Source organism: Triturus cristatus, chromosome 3_1 (genome assembly GCF_964204655.1).
Source record: "Triturus cristatus chromosome 3_1, aTriCri1.1, whole genome shotgun sequence".
Classification (NCBI taxonomy): Eukaryota; Metazoa; Chordata; class Amphibia; order Caudata; family Salamandridae; genus Triturus; species Triturus cristatus.
Genome location: NC_140583.1, coordinates 710,771,360 through 710,787,692, shown reverse-complemented (window position 1 = coordinate 710,787,692; position 16,333 = coordinate 710,771,360). Strand labels below are relative to the sequence as shown.

At 48.6% G+C, this 16,333-nt stretch overlaps 1 protein-coding gene across 1 annotated transcript in view; it reads left to right on the top strand.

Annotated features, from left to right (window-relative positions):
* Positions 1-14,697, top strand: part of LRP5 (LDL receptor related protein 5) — a 382,460-nt gene extending 367,763 nt beyond the window's left edge. The window contains exons 20-23 of the mRNA XM_085644789.1: positions 1,645-1,881; positions 7,947-8,086; positions 9,534-9,631; positions 13,972-14,697. Coding sequence (XP_085500915.1) covers positions 1,645-1,881; positions 7,947-8,086; positions 9,534-9,631; positions 13,972-14,233 — 737 coding nt within the window. The 3' untranslated portion in view covers positions 14,234-14,697. The remainder of the gene's footprint in view (positions 1-1,644; positions 1,882-7,946; positions 8,087-9,533; positions 9,632-13,971) is intronic.
* Positions 14,698-16,333: the final 1,636 nt, after the last annotated feature.

The following is a 16,333-nucleotide window of genomic DNA, read 5'->3' as shown; positions in this document are numbered from 1 at the left end:
CCTGATCATCAGGTTCTTCACCCTGATCCTTGTGTAAGCGGCATCTTTTTGGAAAAGCAGTGTATTCCCACTTTTCATCAAAGACTTCATCGGCATGGTTGGTCGGTAGCCTGCAACCCAGAATTGGGCCCAGGGACACAGTGGAAATCTCTTGCCTGTATAACTTCTGCTAGTAGTCCTACCTTCTGTGGCCTTTCTGGTCTCCCTGCTACTTGTGAACAATGAGATATTTGGTTACAGATTTGCAAGACCGAGTTAGGAAGAGCAGATGACACGAATAACATGGATCAACGTTTGTCAGGGACCTTCTAGGTTCGGAAAACTAAAATCATCAGTGATCAAGCACATCTAAAAAAATTTTTTTACAGGATGCCAACAACATGGTTTTTGGCCTGGGTGGCTCGTGGCTGACAGATAAAGTGCATTGGAGTATCTTTATGCGCAGTTCAGAGTTGAGCTCAGTACACCTCTGTGGTGCATGAGCCTTGTTTTGTATCCCTCTTAGTCCCCGAAAGACAGCCCAGTACCACGTTGGATGTGGGCAATATGTTGTGCCTATTGTAGTGTTGCCAAGCAGGTTTGTTTCATTCATAGTAGTATAGCGAGCAACTCGGCCACAAATTAACAAGTAGATGCCCTGCGTCTATTGCTCTTCAGTCTAAATCTTTCTCATAACACTCGCGCACAAGGTAGACTTGAAAGGCAAATTGTTATTTGTGCGTCTGACAGTTGATTGCTTTTAGAGAGCGCAAAGTAGCTAGAGAGCGAAATAAAATGGCCGTGCATTTCTTGACTGGCTTGGGTTTGCTGCAGTTTGCCTGTGCACTGATTTGAGTTTAGCGGTCTCTTGAGTACAAGTTCGCTAGGCTCGCAATGTATGGCCAGGTCCCCTATTGTATGCACAGAATCGCCACCCTCAGCCACAGGGAGAAGGGCAAAGTTGACTTGCTCATTAGTACACCTGCCTTTGCACGCATTGTCCTACAGATAGTAGACATTGGAACAATCGCGCTCTTGAAAGAGAATCTAGCTTTCACCCTGCCATTCACTTGTTGGTTTACGCCCTTGGTCTTGCCACAAAACCTGTGACCATTGTACTTTCCAGCATGGCATTGCTCAGATCCGTGAGTCTGCGACAGAGGTCCTCGGTTAGTGGGCACATCTGTTTCTAGTGCTTGGGTGTGTGGCTGTTCTTGCTTGACTATGTACCTGCTGTGGGCCTAGCCTGTAGTTCATCAATTTGCACTATACCAAATTATGCTGTTTTGCATTTGACTGAGGTATTGTTCTCCCCTGTTATCTAACCGAGGCTTATGTTTTCAATAACTTACATAGGGAAGTAAAAATAAAACTTTAGATGTTTTGTACTCAGTAGGTAAGGCCATGGCAAGAAAAGCCCAAATTAGTTTATTATATTATCAATTGTATTTTTGCCTCTAATGTATTAGGAGGTATGGGGGGTTGGTGAGCTAGGCTATCTTTTGAGGAATTTAGATGCACAACCAATCTAATCAGCCAATTCCTAAGCATGCACTTGTAAAATTAGATTAAGAAGGCTATGCGTGGTTGCTGCCATTGTGTTCTGAGCAGTTGGGGTTCAGATTCCAGTCCTATCTAACACTGGGTGGCTTTGTCTTTTTTCAGAAATCAGCAAGCCGGTGGTGGAGGAGCAGCAGTCTCACAGCAGTGCGATTGGACCGGTCATTGGAATAATCCTCTCCCTCTTCGTCATGGGTGGCATGTACTTCGTCTGTCAGCGAGTGGTGTGCCAGCGGTACACGGGGCCCAATGGGCCCTTCCCGCATGAGTACATTAGTGGAACACCCCATGTCCCTCTCAACTTCATCGCTCCTGGCGGGTCCCAGCCAGGAACATTTTCTGGTAAGACTTCTGCATATCTTTGTGGAGGGGGTGAAAATGTGATTTTAAAAACTTATAACACACCCCATCACCCCATGCTTGCCAGTTTGTCAATTCCATAGAGAACAATATTGAGAAAAACTGAAGTGTCTGAAAAAGGAGCAGATTCTCGTAGGTGTTCTTTGGCAAACCCGTTTCTCACTAGGTCCAGTCCTCATATCTTTTTTTTCCTTCAAATCCGCCTCAAAAGAGCTGCATTACCTAGAATGTATGCGTTTCAGTGTATTTAATTCAAACGCACACCTTGTCTGACATGCTTTCTGGCGATACCTTATCTGTAGGGTACCGTTAGGCGTTGCAGAGGTCTGGCTCTATATATGATCTAGTTTGAAGTAAGGTTGTTGTAATTTTGAGCATTCTACTTCAGTGTTTTGTTGTTCTTGTGCGGTTTGATCGGTAATTACTATGTTTGGTGCCAGTATCTGTCTATACGCATTGGCTGAGGCAAGGCACCTTGCCCCTCTGGAATGTAAAGTGAAAATGTTCATCGCCAGCTTGTTAAAAACAAAGCTGATATCTAGGCCCACATATTGGAGCTCGGCATCCTAGGTCGTGGAAACTTACACAACACGAATTAAATGGTTATCTGAGGAGAGGTTAATGACACTCCGAAGACTGAGCCTGTTAAAATAATTGAATAAGTTAAATAAATAGCCTGATAAACTGACGAGAACAGAAACAAATTGCTTCCTGTAAGTGAGCTGCGTGGGGAAGGAAAATCTCGAGTCAGCTGTAAGCCCCACTTTAAGACCACCCACTCTGTAACATTGGGCAATTCAGGGAGATGAAAATAACACGTTTCTGTTGCTACAATCTCTGCAACATGTGTGGGAAAATGGCATAATTAGTGTCACCCAGTGCTTAATTTTAGACAGTGGTTTCCTGTGCTCAGCACCGGCACTTGTTTTGCTGGGCGGGTCTGCAGATTTTTTTTCTTCAGTTCGTGGTGGTCCCTAATCCAAAATGAAATGAAAGATGTACCCCGCAGGATAAACTGCTTGGTATATATTCAGGCTGGCCCACGTTGATCCAGGAAGTAGAAAGTGAGTATGATGATGTCATCGCGCCTGACCTCGTCTCACTCTAGTCTCATCCTTACGTCACTGCGCCTGGTGCACCCTAGCGCTGCCTCTGTTGTGGTCTCCCATTGGATAATTGCAACTGGGGGCTGGCTCATGGCTGAGCTGGAGCGAGGCAGGTTAGGAAAGAGCAGGACGCGTTTGGCAGTTACACCTTGTGCAGTAATTTAAACAAGCGGAAATACTGACTTTAACTAGATGCCAAACCATTCCAGCTGCAAACTGCCCTCGACGTCCTTGAGGCGGCTGCAGCCACTGTAACTCATTCTTCTCGGACTAGTTCAAACATTTCCACCAGCTGGATGGTGCAAGAATCGCATTTTTATTACTGGTTTATGTCAGTGAAATGCCGTGTTTGCACTGGTGGCCGTTATTATGGTAAAGTGCATTGCTTTTGCACCGTGTTGTCAGCCCCCTGATGTTGGCATTGCTAATGTTTATCAAACAGCAGAGACAAACGCAATATGAAAACACACATTATCGCATTTACAGGGATCTTTTGGAATCCTATTGGTGCTCGCCCATGTCGTGTGATCAGGATAATCTGTTCCAAACGGAGGGGGTCAGTGCTTCTGGATTATTTGTGGCCCGAGGAATCGGAATACGAATCTCAGCTTTCCCACTTAAGCAAAACCGTATGATCCTGAGCACACACTCCTAATTGTGCGTCAGTGCCCATAACTTGCGGGCTTGAGAATAGTCCTAACTGGTGTTAATGTTTAAAAGACAGGGCTCGAGAGTATGGTGGTGGGAGAAAGAGGCACGAGATAGCCTTGGTATTCTGCGACCCAGACATCCAGAAGCGCTGGGTTTCTGAAGAAATTTGGGGCCCCGTCACCTCTTCTTTTACAGATTAAGCACTGGTGTAACCTATGGAACGTAAAGACTGAGACACTACAGAAGTGTGCACAGGCTTTGACACAATGATGTAGACTACTTCAGTGCTGGATTAACTCCTTCCCACACATGCAAAAGTGACGACGTCTGTGAAAAGTTGGTGCAAGATAAGACATAGTTGGAGGATGTCCTTAGTTTTGCTCTACTTCCTCCACCTGATACATCACTAATATCACAGATCACCTTTCTCTAAGCTTCCTAATATGAGATTGGAAGAAAAAAGAATGAGGTTTCCAGTGGCAATAAGAACACAGCCTTCTAAAGTTGCAATCCTAATTGGAAATTATGTTCACATTAAGACAGAATGTTTCCATTTGAATCAAGACCACAGCACATCATTGTTGGGAGAGAGAGACTCTTTGTGCACAATCCTTAGGTTTTTCTCCTAGACTCCCTTTGTGTGGCTCACAAGGCAATCCGTGGCAAGAATATAATAGATGTCATCAAATGCCATTAAAATGCAGTGCGCAGGAGGACGCGAGCCAGGACTTGGGGCATGGAGGAGAAAGTTGCAGATCAGGGCTCCATGACTAGTAGAGCCCACCCTAGGCAAAGAAATAGAAGGAGGGAGAAAGAACAACCCACAAACGTGATAATTAAGATGAAGCCTTCTTTCACGGATTAAACTTTGTACCAGACATGGATATTTAAGGTTTAGAATCTGATAGATTTTGGTGATCTGTTTTTGACACTTGAAGTAAACTCAGGTGCGATAGAGTGTAGCGCTTATTGGTGTAATGGATGGAGGGGAGAGAGAGAAAGTGTGATCACAGGAATCTATTTTTGTGCGTCTCTCGAAAGAATCCTCTTCGGCTGAATGTAGAGCAGACTCGTCTAGATGCTCCACACAGCCCCTGGAGAGACTGCTGAGGCCCTCACAGTGATGCTCTGAATAAAGCCATCCATGAGTGATCTCGAGAACCCCTCGGCCGTGGCTGGAAAGTCTACATGTATGAAGAGCAGAGGCACCATCACAGCAGATGGTTTTAGGTACTCCGCTGGAGGGAGGGAAGAGATGCACAGGTGTGATGACCTCTTCACACCTTGCCTCTTCAGTGCAATACTAAAAGGTGATTGCACTTTCTCTCTCCCCTCCGTCCATTACACCACTAAGCGCTACATCCTCTGGCACCACTCTGACCTCTTCAGTGCAATACCAAAAGGTGATTGCACTTTCTCTCTCCCCTCCGCCCATTACACCACTAAGCGCTACATCCTCTGGCACCACTCTGACCTCTTCAGTGCATTACCAAAAGGTGATTGCACTTTCTCTCTCCCCTCCGTCCATTACACCACTAAGCGCTACACTCCCTGGCGCCACTCTGACCTCTTCAGTGCAATACCAAAAGGTGATTGCACTTTCTCTCTCCCCTCCGTCCATTACACCACTAAGCGCTACACTCCCTGGCGCCACTCTGACCTCTTCAGTGCAATACCTAAAGGTGATTGCACTTTCTCTCTCTCCTCCGTCCATTACACCACTAAGCGCTACACTCTCTGGCACCACTCTCACCTCTTCAGTGCAATACCTAAAGGTGATTGCACGTTCTCTCTCCCCTCCGTCCATTACATCACTAAGCGCTACACTCTCTGGCACCGCTCTGACCTCTTTAGTACAATACTTAAGGTGATTGCACTTTCTCTCTCCCCTCCGTCCATTACATCACTAAGCGCTACACCCTCTGGCACCACTCTGACCTCTCCAGTACAATAGCTAAAGGTGATTGTACTTTCTCTCTCCCCTTCATCTATTACATCACTAAGCGCTACACTCTCTGGCACCGCTCTGACCTCTTTAGTACAATACCTAAAGGTGATTGCACTTTCTCTCTCCCCTCCATCCATTACATCACTAAGCGCTACACTCCCTGGCACCAATCTGACCTCTTCAGTGCAATACCGAAAGGTTCCTCACATAGACCTCAAGGCAATACAAGACTCTTCCAGGCAAGCACTCCCCCACGGTGTAGCGTGCTACCTGGCGCTAATGCAGGGTTATGTTGCGCTAAACCAGTGCAGCTACAGTACACTGCAGGTGCCTTCCAGCAATGTAAGGCGTGTAAATGTACCAAGGCAATCGGTGAGACAAAATAGGATATTCAGCTGCCCCTGGAACACTAGGAAAGGAGCCCTATTGCCGGTCTCCCTGGTCTGGTGGTTTTTAGATCCGTGGGGCAGGATGAATCCCCACATTGAAACAAAGTTTCATGGTTTGCATCCTGGAGTGAGGAAGGAGCCTTCTCGACCGCCGGCATTAGGCGCACACACTGGGCCCTTATCAAGGAGGCCCACGCAGAATTTTGAGTCACAGTTTGAGACGTGATATTTCGGATACTTATTACCGTCTACAGAGACATTTGGGTACCCATTCATTTCAGATCTCAAATAGCTCGCATTATATTTTTATGCCCTGACGGAAGTTCAATCTGTTGAACAAAACGCATTGGCTGGAGCTCGTGTTTTTTCTGGAAATCTGAACTAAAGAATTGATTTATACGGAGGTACTGACTAGTTTCTGTCATTGGTAAAGAGACGTCTGGTAGTGCACCGCTCCAGTTCTTCAAAGTTAGGAATATTGTAGAGTCACTTTAGCTGTGCGAATGCCAGTGCTTCACACACTGACTGCTCCAGTGATTGCATCAGAGTAGCAGGGCCTGGTGAATAAAGGGGCTCTCGCAGTGGTCCATGGGCAACAGTTTGCAGCAGGAAACAAAACCCGTGCAAGCGGGATATTGTGTTTTTTTGCCATTTGTGGCTAGAGGAGCAATGCTAGCTGGACTGCAGGGAGACCAGAGAGAGCACAGCCCTTCTTTCTATAAATAACGAGCCTTGCCAAGTAAAGACCGCCAGAATCGAGATCTTGGATTGGCTGTCGTTCATGTCGTCATTGAATAAATGAATATCTGTATCGAATGGATTCAGTTCATTTCCCATGCAGCCTCAGCCTTCTGTTGGCAACCCAAGAGGCGAGGAATCCCAAAACAGCTGCTGTAAGTACAATTCTTCCAAACGTCAGCCAGACCACCCATGGAGATGCCCCTCGATGGATCTACGCAAATGGGGCGATTGCGAAAGCGGGTTCACTGCACTGACTGCACGTTTAGGCTTCGTTGTTTTAGGCCTGCGGCTGTGTGCCGTATCCTGGACTCTTAAATCAAATATTGAGATGAGGCTCACTGTGGAAGGTGGGAGTAGATGTTTTAAGGGAAAAATATTTTTTTTACTGCATATTTGATGAGAAATACAAGTAATCATTATTCCTGGCAGCGATAGCCTGAACCAAATGAAAAAAAAAGTACAATATGGGCATTTTGTGTATTTTCCGGGTAACTACCAAATCACAAAGGATTGTAAAGTGTTAAATTGGCTAGTGCGATGTTTATCCCGAGCCCTGGGGACACCCACCCTTCTCCCCACTGCAGTCCTCCCTGCGTGGAGAGATCATTTTACTTTTAGGGTATTGTTTTATTTTTTTTAAGGCTATCTTGGTAACCTGCTGCTCGAGTTCAGATGTGCCCCGATAGGAGTTTATAGCGGTCATTCGACTCCTTACGGCTGTCTCAATGTCACAACATAACACAATAGGTGATATGTAATCACTCTGAGAACACAATTCTAATGCTCTGTTCATCTCCTTTTACACTGTGGAGGGTATGTCACACTGCCACGCTCTGTGGCTGTGCTACTTGCGCAGAGAGCCCGTGGGAAGTCACAAGCTAGAAACTTGTGAGTTGTGGTGATAAATTCTCAGTTTGTTCTCTCTGTGCTCCATTGTATCCACACGAGGTGGAACGAGGACCCACCTCAAATGTGAGTAAAATATCCCAGGCATGGAGTCGTGTATCCAGTTGCTGAGCTAGGTCTGCGACTCCTGTCCTGCGTTCCCATTGTGAGTCGGCTGAATCTTTCTGAAAAGATCCCACTTGTATAATAGGAGGCCATAGAGCAACAGCAATGCTTTTGATTTACAAACCTCAAAAGAAAGTGTAACAATAGTTTCACGTCTCTGATGTAGCAAAGAAGCAAATAAAGCTGTCTCTCTTCCTCTAGGGATCTCCTGCGGCAAGTCTGTGATCAGTTCCAAGAGCCTAATGGGAGGCAGCAGCGGTGCCCCGCTCTATGACCGAAACCATGTGACCGGCGCCTCGTCGAGCAGCTCCTCCAGCACTAAAGCAACGTTGTACCCACAGGTAAGGTGGAAAGAGATCAGGCTTCGCCTGCGCCCAAGGCCAGGAGACCCAAAAGTCATCGTCTGGCATCTTGATATGGTCTATCCCGCAGAAATGTCCTGTAGCGGGGGCGTGATGCGCTGAGAGTATTGAGATGTGTGTGAATATGATAGAATATGAAACATGCAAAGAGAGATTGACCAAAGAGCAGGACTTTAGTCGGAGTCCGTGGTTGGGGTGAGCATGGTGCTATGTTTAGGAGTAGAGAAGGAGAGCGGCATTGATGTGTCCCTTACAGGAAAGATGGTGAATGTAGGTTGGGGCAGAAAAGTAAGGCATGGGGAAAAGTGTCTTAGATAGTTCTGTAATCTTTGATGCTGCTCCTTTGGCATGATAATTTCCTCACTGTCAATGGAGAGTAAGAGGTCACGACAGGCAGGAACGTACCCTTCTAGCGTCTTGTTTAACAGTTATAGCCCATATAGAATTTTCAACATAAGCATGTATCTGATTGTCTCTATCGCATCAGGAATAGGGTGCAGAAGAAACACATTTTGTTCTTTCAAGTACATTCACTGATGAGGTGTCAATAAGAGGTGCATTGGGTGTGGCAAAGAGGATGAAAGTCCACATCAGTGCTCATTTGTTGGGAGCTGAATAAGTAGGTTGTACGATTTGCAAAAAATAAATTTTGTAATTAATATGAGACCGTTGTAAAAATGGCTTTTTGGGCTTTTCTGAGTATTTTTATATGTACTAGGTTGGAATTGCATATTTAACATATGAAGTTTTTACACCCTCCTCTCTCTGTGTTAAATGTCTCATTTCCGGCCACATCCGTACATGGTGACAAGTGACTGCACCCACTTACTCTTCGTTCTTCACCACTGATAGCACACAGGAATTAACGTTTTTTATGTAGGATCCACCAGCCCCAATACGTCTTGGTTTTTCTATTGAGGCGTAAGCTAATTCATTTTATAGATGTGTTGAATTTGATGGGTCATTTGTGGGACAAATTATTAGACCTATTATGAACAATAGAATACGTCGAGTGGGCTTGGTGCAGCCCCTTGATTATGATTGGATGGTTTTCTTGCTTGATTGAGATGAAGGGGAACAATCATTTTTAACCTTAAGATCCAGACTGCTGCACCAGACACAAATTATTCTCACACAGTACTTGACTATATGTCCAGTGATGGAGTTTATATAAAAGCGAGAGGCTGGTATTATAAAAACCAGTGCTTGTTAAACCATCTGTTAGCTGCTCATGGGTAAGATTTGCTTAAAAAGAGCTTACATCCACACTCAGCATCTGCAGACGACAACATTTGGGGTGGATTGAACTGAGATATGAGAGGAGATACTGGGACCTGTACATCAAACCCTCCCCCCTCTTCTGTTTCCCTCGGCCCTCCTCTCCTCAGACTTCTAAAGACTCACTTTAAATGAACTTTTTTCACAGATCCTGAACCCGCCTCCATCACCAGCAACTGATCGGTCACTATACAACACTGAGATGTTTTACTCCTCTAACAGTCCTTCAACAATAAGATCTTACAGGTAAGGGACCATTTGCACAATTGCAGCTGTCTTTCTATTCCGCTCTAGCAGGCACATGCATCAAAGCGTTTTTGCGATCGCAAACGGTGCGAATCGCAAAAAAAAGCCATTTGCAATCGCAAAATTAGCTTTTGCGATGCATGAAACAACTTGCCACTCGCAATTTTTCAAAATTGCAATTATTTGCGATTTCTTAAATTGCAATTGCATTTAAGGAATCGCAAATTGCGATTCCTTAAATGCAATGCAAGATGCCTTTTTAGCAATTTCGCTATTTTGGCCTGCTATTTACCGCGAAATCATACCAGATGGTAAATAGCGGAAACTTTAAAAGTTTTAGGTTACACACACATGCCCTTTGGACATGTGTGTGCGCAACATATGTGCACAGATAAATTTCAGGGGTGCAACAGGGTGTCCTTTTGACACCCTTGAAATTGCATGCGCAATTTGCGAGGGCCTATTGGTACTCGCAAATTGCGCATGCAATTTCCCATTCATTTCTATGGGCCTTAGGCCCATAGGAATGAATGGAAAGCCATTCCTTAATTGTGACTCGCAATTTGCGAGTCGCAAATAAGGAATGTGTAGGAATCGCTATTTTTATAGCGATTCCTACATGCAAAGGCTTTTGCGAGTCCTTAATTGCGATTCCTTGTAATTGCAATTAAGGACTCGCAAAATCCTACGTTGATGCATGTCCCTGTAAACCTTTTGTTTTAATCACTACTAAGGATTGGGGTTTCTAGCTAATTATATTATTTTTGTTAACTTGTCCTACCAAGGCCTTCCTAAATTTTTCTGTTGCAGGAAGAACTTCAAAGGGAAGACACTTGGGCCCTTGTAGGAGAGGCCTCTTAATTCCGAGGGTTTCAGTGACAGTAGTCATTGGCCTCATCGGAGTTATGAGTCCCATGGGAACACCAGAGATCTGTTTTGTTTTTACGACGGTTTCAGTTGCTGAAAACTGTAATCCATGCTAACTACCGAGTAACAGCCTCCTCACCCCAGAGCCGCCAGCACCAATGCTATCCCCGGGGAAAGGACCATACCGACTACCCAGTACCTGCCTCCTCACCCCAGAGCCGCCAGCACCATTGCTATCCCCGGGGAAAGGGCCATGCCGACTACCTGGCACCTGCCTCCTCACCCCAGAGCCGCCAGCACCATTGCTATCCGCGGGGAAAGGGCCATGCCGACTACCCGGCACCTGCCTCCTCACCCCAGAGCCGCCAGCACCATTGCTATCCCTGGATAAAGGGCCATGCTGACTACCCGGCACATGCCTCCTCACCCCAGAGCCGCCAGCACCATTGCTATCCCGGGGAAAGGGCCATGCCGACTACCCGGCACCTGCCTCCGCACCCCAGAGCCGCCAGCACCATTGCTATCCCGGGGAAAGGGCCATGCCGACTACCCAGCACCTGCCTCCTCACCCCAGAGCCGCCAGCACCATTGCTATCCCCGGGGAAAGGGCCATGCCGACTACCCGGCACCTGCCTCCTCACCCCAGAGCCGCCAGCACCATTGCTATCCTCGGGGAAAGGGCCATGCCGACTACCCGGCACCTGCCTCCTCACCCCAGAGCCGCCAGCACCATTGCTATCCCCGGGGAAAGGGCCATGCCGACTACCCGGCACCTGCCTCCTCACCCCAGAGCCGCCAGCACCATTGCTATCCCCGGGGAAAGGGCCATGCCGACTACCCGGCACCTGCCTCCTCACCCCAGAGCCGCCAGCACCATTGCTATCCCCGGGGAAAGGGCCATGCCGACTACCCGGCACCTGCCTCCTCACCCCAGAGCCGCCAGCACCATTGCTATCCTCGGGGAAAGGGCCATGCCGACTACCCGGCACCTGCCTCCTCACCCCAGAGCCGCCAGCACCATTGCTATCCCCGGATAAAGGGCCATGCCGACTACCCGGCACCTGCCTCCTCACCCCAGAGCCGCCAGCACCATTGCTATCCTCGGGGAAAGGGCCATGCCGACTACCCGGCACATGCCTCCTCACCCCAGAGCCGCCAGCACCATTGCTATCCCCGGATAAAGGGCCATGCCGACTACCCGGCACATGCCTCCTCACCCCAGAGCCGCCAGCACCATTGCTATCCCTGGATAAAGGGCCATGCTGACTACCCGGCACATGCCTCCTCACCCCAGAGCCGCCAGCACCATTGCTATCCCGGGGAAAGGGCCATGCCGACTACCCGGCACCTGCCTCCGCACCCCAGAGCCGCCAGCACCATTGCTATCCCCGGGGAAAGGGCCATGCCGACTACCCGGCACCTGCCTCCTCACCCCAGAGCCGCCAGCACCATTGCTATCCCGGGGAAAGGGCCACGCCGACTACCCGGCACCTGCCTCCTCACCCCAGAGCCGCCAGCACCATTGCTATCCCCGGGGAAAGGGCCACGCCAACTACCCGGCACCTGCCTCCTCACCCCAGAGCCGCCAGCACCATTGCTATCCCCGGGGAAAGGAGCATGCCAACTACCCGGCACCTGCCTCCTCACCCCAGAGCCGCCAGCACCATTGCTATCCCCGGGGAAAGGGCCATGCCGACTACCCGGCACATGCCTCCTCACCCCAGAGCCGCCAGCACCATTGCTATCCCCGGATAAAGGGCCATGCTGACTACCCGGCACATGCCTCCTCACCCCAGAGCCGCCAGCACCATTGCTATCCCCGGATAAAGGGCCATGCTGACTACCCGGCACATGCCTCCTCACCCCAGAGCCGCCAGCACCATTGCTATCCCCGGGGAAAGGGCCATGCCGACTACCCGGCACATGCCTCCTCACCCCAGAGCCGCCAGCACCATTGCTATCCCGGGGAAAGGGCCACGCCAACTACCCGGCACCTGCCTCCTCACCCCAGAGCCGCCAGCACCATTGCTATCCCCGGGGAAAGGGCCATGCCGACTACCCGGCACCTGCCTCCTCACCCCAGAGCCGCCAGCACCATTGCTATCCCCGGGGAAAGGGCCATGCCAACTACCCGGCACCTGCCTCCTCACCCCAGAGCCGCCAGCACCATTGCTATCCCCGGGGAAAGGGCCATGCCGACTACCCGGCACCTGCCTCCTCACCCCAGAGCAGCCAGCACCATTGCTATCCCCGGGGAAAGGGCCATGCCGACTACCCGGCACCTGCCTCCTCACCCCAGAGCCGCCAGCACCATTGCTATCCCCGGGGAAAGGGCCATGCCGACTACCCGGCACCTGCCTGCTCACCCCAGAGCCGCCAGCACCATTGCTATCCTCGGGGAAAGGGCAATGCCGACTACCCGGCACCTGCCTCCTCACCCCAGAGCCGCCAGCACCATTGCTATCCCCGGGGAAAGGGCCATGCCGACTACCCGGCACATGCCTCCTCACCCCAGAGCCGCCAGCACCATTGCTATCCCCGGATAAAAGGCCATGCTGACTACCCGGCACCTGCCTCCTCACCCCAGAGCCGCCAGCACCATTGCTATCCTCGGGGAAAGGGCAATGCCGACTACCCGGCACCTGCCTCCTCACCCCAGAGCCGCCAGCACCATTGCTATCCCCGGGGAAAGGGCCATGCCGACTACCCGGCACATGCCTCCTCACCCCAGAGCCGCCAGCACCATTGCTATCCCCGGATAAAGGGCCATGCTGACTACCCGGCACCTGCCTCCTCACCCCAGAGCCGCCAGCACCATTGCTATCCCCGGGGAAAGGGCAATGCCGACTACCCGGCACCTGCCTCCTCACCCCAGAGCCGCCAGCACCATTGCTATCCCCGGGGAAAGGGCCATGCCAACTACCCGGCACCTGCCTCCTCACCCCAGAGCCGCCAGCACCATTGCTATCCCCGGGGAAAGGACAGACTTAATGCCAAATCTGGGCCACTCCTAATGAGGGCTTTACAGTTCAAAAAACAGACCCACTGGATGCTGCCCCCTCAGATCTTGCTGCATGCTTATTGTATTCCAAGTAGAATATCTCAGACAAGATACTGAACCCCCTCTTCCATTCACAGAATTGCTTTATCAGACTTGCCCTAACTTTGGGTGAGAGCTGCCGCTGGGCTTGTATAGTCTCTTTCGGAGCTTTTCTGCTAAGAGATGTCATACATGACGTCCTGCTATGGCGAATGTGGCAGCAAGGAGTTTTGAATCATGTTATTAAAACTGTAAGAGCGACCAAAAATAGAATTGCATTTGAGAGTTTGAGGGAAAAGGTAATTTTAGCCTAAAAAAGAAATCGTTGCTTGTTGGCTTACTAAAAAGTTTCTGCCATTTTTGTTTTTATTTACCTATGCTTTAAAGATAATGAGAAAGAGTAGAAACTAAATGGTTTACTGTTGAATTCCAGGCCGTACATTATCCGTGGGATGGCTCCACCTACGACACCATGCAGCACAGACGTGTGCGACAGTGACTACACTACGAGTAGATGGAAGTCCAACAAGTACTACATGGATTTAAACTCTGACTCTGACCCTTACCCTCCTCCCCCGACCCCTAGGAGCCAATACATGTCTGCAGAGGAGAGCTGTCCCCCATCTCCGGCCACAGAGCGCAGCTACTTCCACCTCTATCCTCCCCCGCCGTCACCGTGCACGGACTCGTCATGACCCCCGTTTCACAGCCTTTGAGAAGGAACTTGTCAGTTTTTGTAAATATTTTTAAATATGAACAAAGGAAAAATATATTTTATGGATGAAACGATGAAGCGGGACGTGATTTCAAAATAAATGTGAATAAAAATGGGTTGGGTGGGACTGTGAAAATTTGTACAGTGGAAAAATATTTATAAAATTTGATCATTTTTGTAATTTAATTCCAGTTTTTAATGTGCCATAATTGCCTTCAAATTGAACGTACAAAATTTGAGCCTTTTCTATTTTTTTGTTTTGTTTTCCAACTCACTCTGCAAAGCCTTTTAGGCATGGTTTTTCATGTTTTGTAAGGTGAAGAAAAATGTTCAAAAGACTCTGGTGCCTGTAATTGCAATGTTACATTAAGAATGGCATTGAAAGAGAAACAAATGAAGTCAACGAAAACAACATTTTCATAAAAAAGTTATTTTCTTTTTAAACCCGTGAACGTTTTTTGTCTTATTTGTTTTGCATGTCTAACCTGCAGCTCGTCTGTTTTAAGGTGAAACGTATTGAAATGCTGATCTGTTCATAAGTGCGCATAAACAACTAGCATCTCATTTCTGATTTTAGCTCTCGTCAGTTACCGATGAAGCAAGTTTTGCGCTAGGTGATTGGCCTCAGGCAGTACAAGCAAATTTGGTGAGGATCTGTCATGGGCATTTGTTTTGCTTAAAGGGCATAAAGCCTGTCGATTTGGAAGGTGACATGTCCTTTGCATACTGTAAAACAATTTTTTGAGAGAGGTAAAGGTCTCAAAGAGGCGAGAGGTAGCTCCAGATCCATGTCTAGTGTCGGGGAAAGAAAGGAACTGACTTCAGCATGTGAGAGTGGTGGCCTTAGAAGAGTTCCACACTTCATTTCTGTAGCAGAACGGCGTCAGTGCAGACCTGCTTGGTGCAACATCCTGACATTCAGAGGTACTGATAAAAAGATTCCCAGTGAACCATAATAGTATCCATAAATGTGTGGGCTCTTATGGGCTGTGCTTGCGTTTATTTGTAAACCAGATCTTGACCGGTCAGAAAAGGCCTGTCTCCTTTTTAGGTTTGACCTCTAATCTCCTTGCACCATTCATGGCAAACATATTGTCTTCAATATATACTCTCTACATTCAGAAAGGGTCTTTGGGCCGCCTCCTGTAGCTGTTAGACTCTAGCTTTGAAACCCTCAGCCATTGGATTGAGACCTTGTCAATCTTGTCTTATTTTAATCTCACCTTGTTTGTATTGGCTGTTTTCTTCCTCCTCCAGTGCAATTCATGCGGGACTATTTTACATCTGAAATGTTCACTGTCATTACACATTTATTCTTTGTCATCCATGCATTGTCCTTTTAATTGTCTTACACTGCAGCAGCCATTTTTACTGCTTTTGTTGTCGCACAAGTATGCCTTTCAAATGTATTGGCTTGGCCATTGCTCATTTTTAGGTCTCGGCTGGCGAAAGCAGCACGCATGCGCTGCTCTCGTCATACCAGAGCTTCTTGGAATCAATACAGATTCCAAAGCTCTCGGAGGCGGAGTTGAAGCCCTGCCCCTCTTCCTCATTCGCTGGCGTCATCCTGCATGCAAAACCCAGGCTCACGATTGAAAAGGAGGCTTAGTTCCTCCTTGTTGCCACCTTGTCTCCTTTTAGCCCTGCCCACCGGGATTGGACCTCTCACTTGCGGCGTTACACACTCATCTGCTGTGCACTATATATTTCCAAACGCCGACAGCTTGTTGTAGGTTCCCATGTTCCTTCGGGTCAGGAGACTTCCACATCTCAGCTTAATGCATTCTGGGGGTTGTAGTCTTTGTTTTCATTGAACCGAGTGGACGCAGCCACCTGAAGCCGATGCATTAAAGGCCAGCGGTCAGGGCCGGTGTTTCTGTGAGGACTGTTTTGCGGTCTCCGCTGCTCTCTGGGATGATTGACAAAGCAGGTTGTGCACTTGCCATGCAGATGGTATTAGTTGAGTTGTGCACATGCCGTCACACTGAGCTTCCTCCCGTTCTTCCATTCACGCAAACACTGCCCCTTCACAGGCCCCTCGGCACAGAGCGCGGGTCCCGCAAGGGCTGCTGCGTGGAGT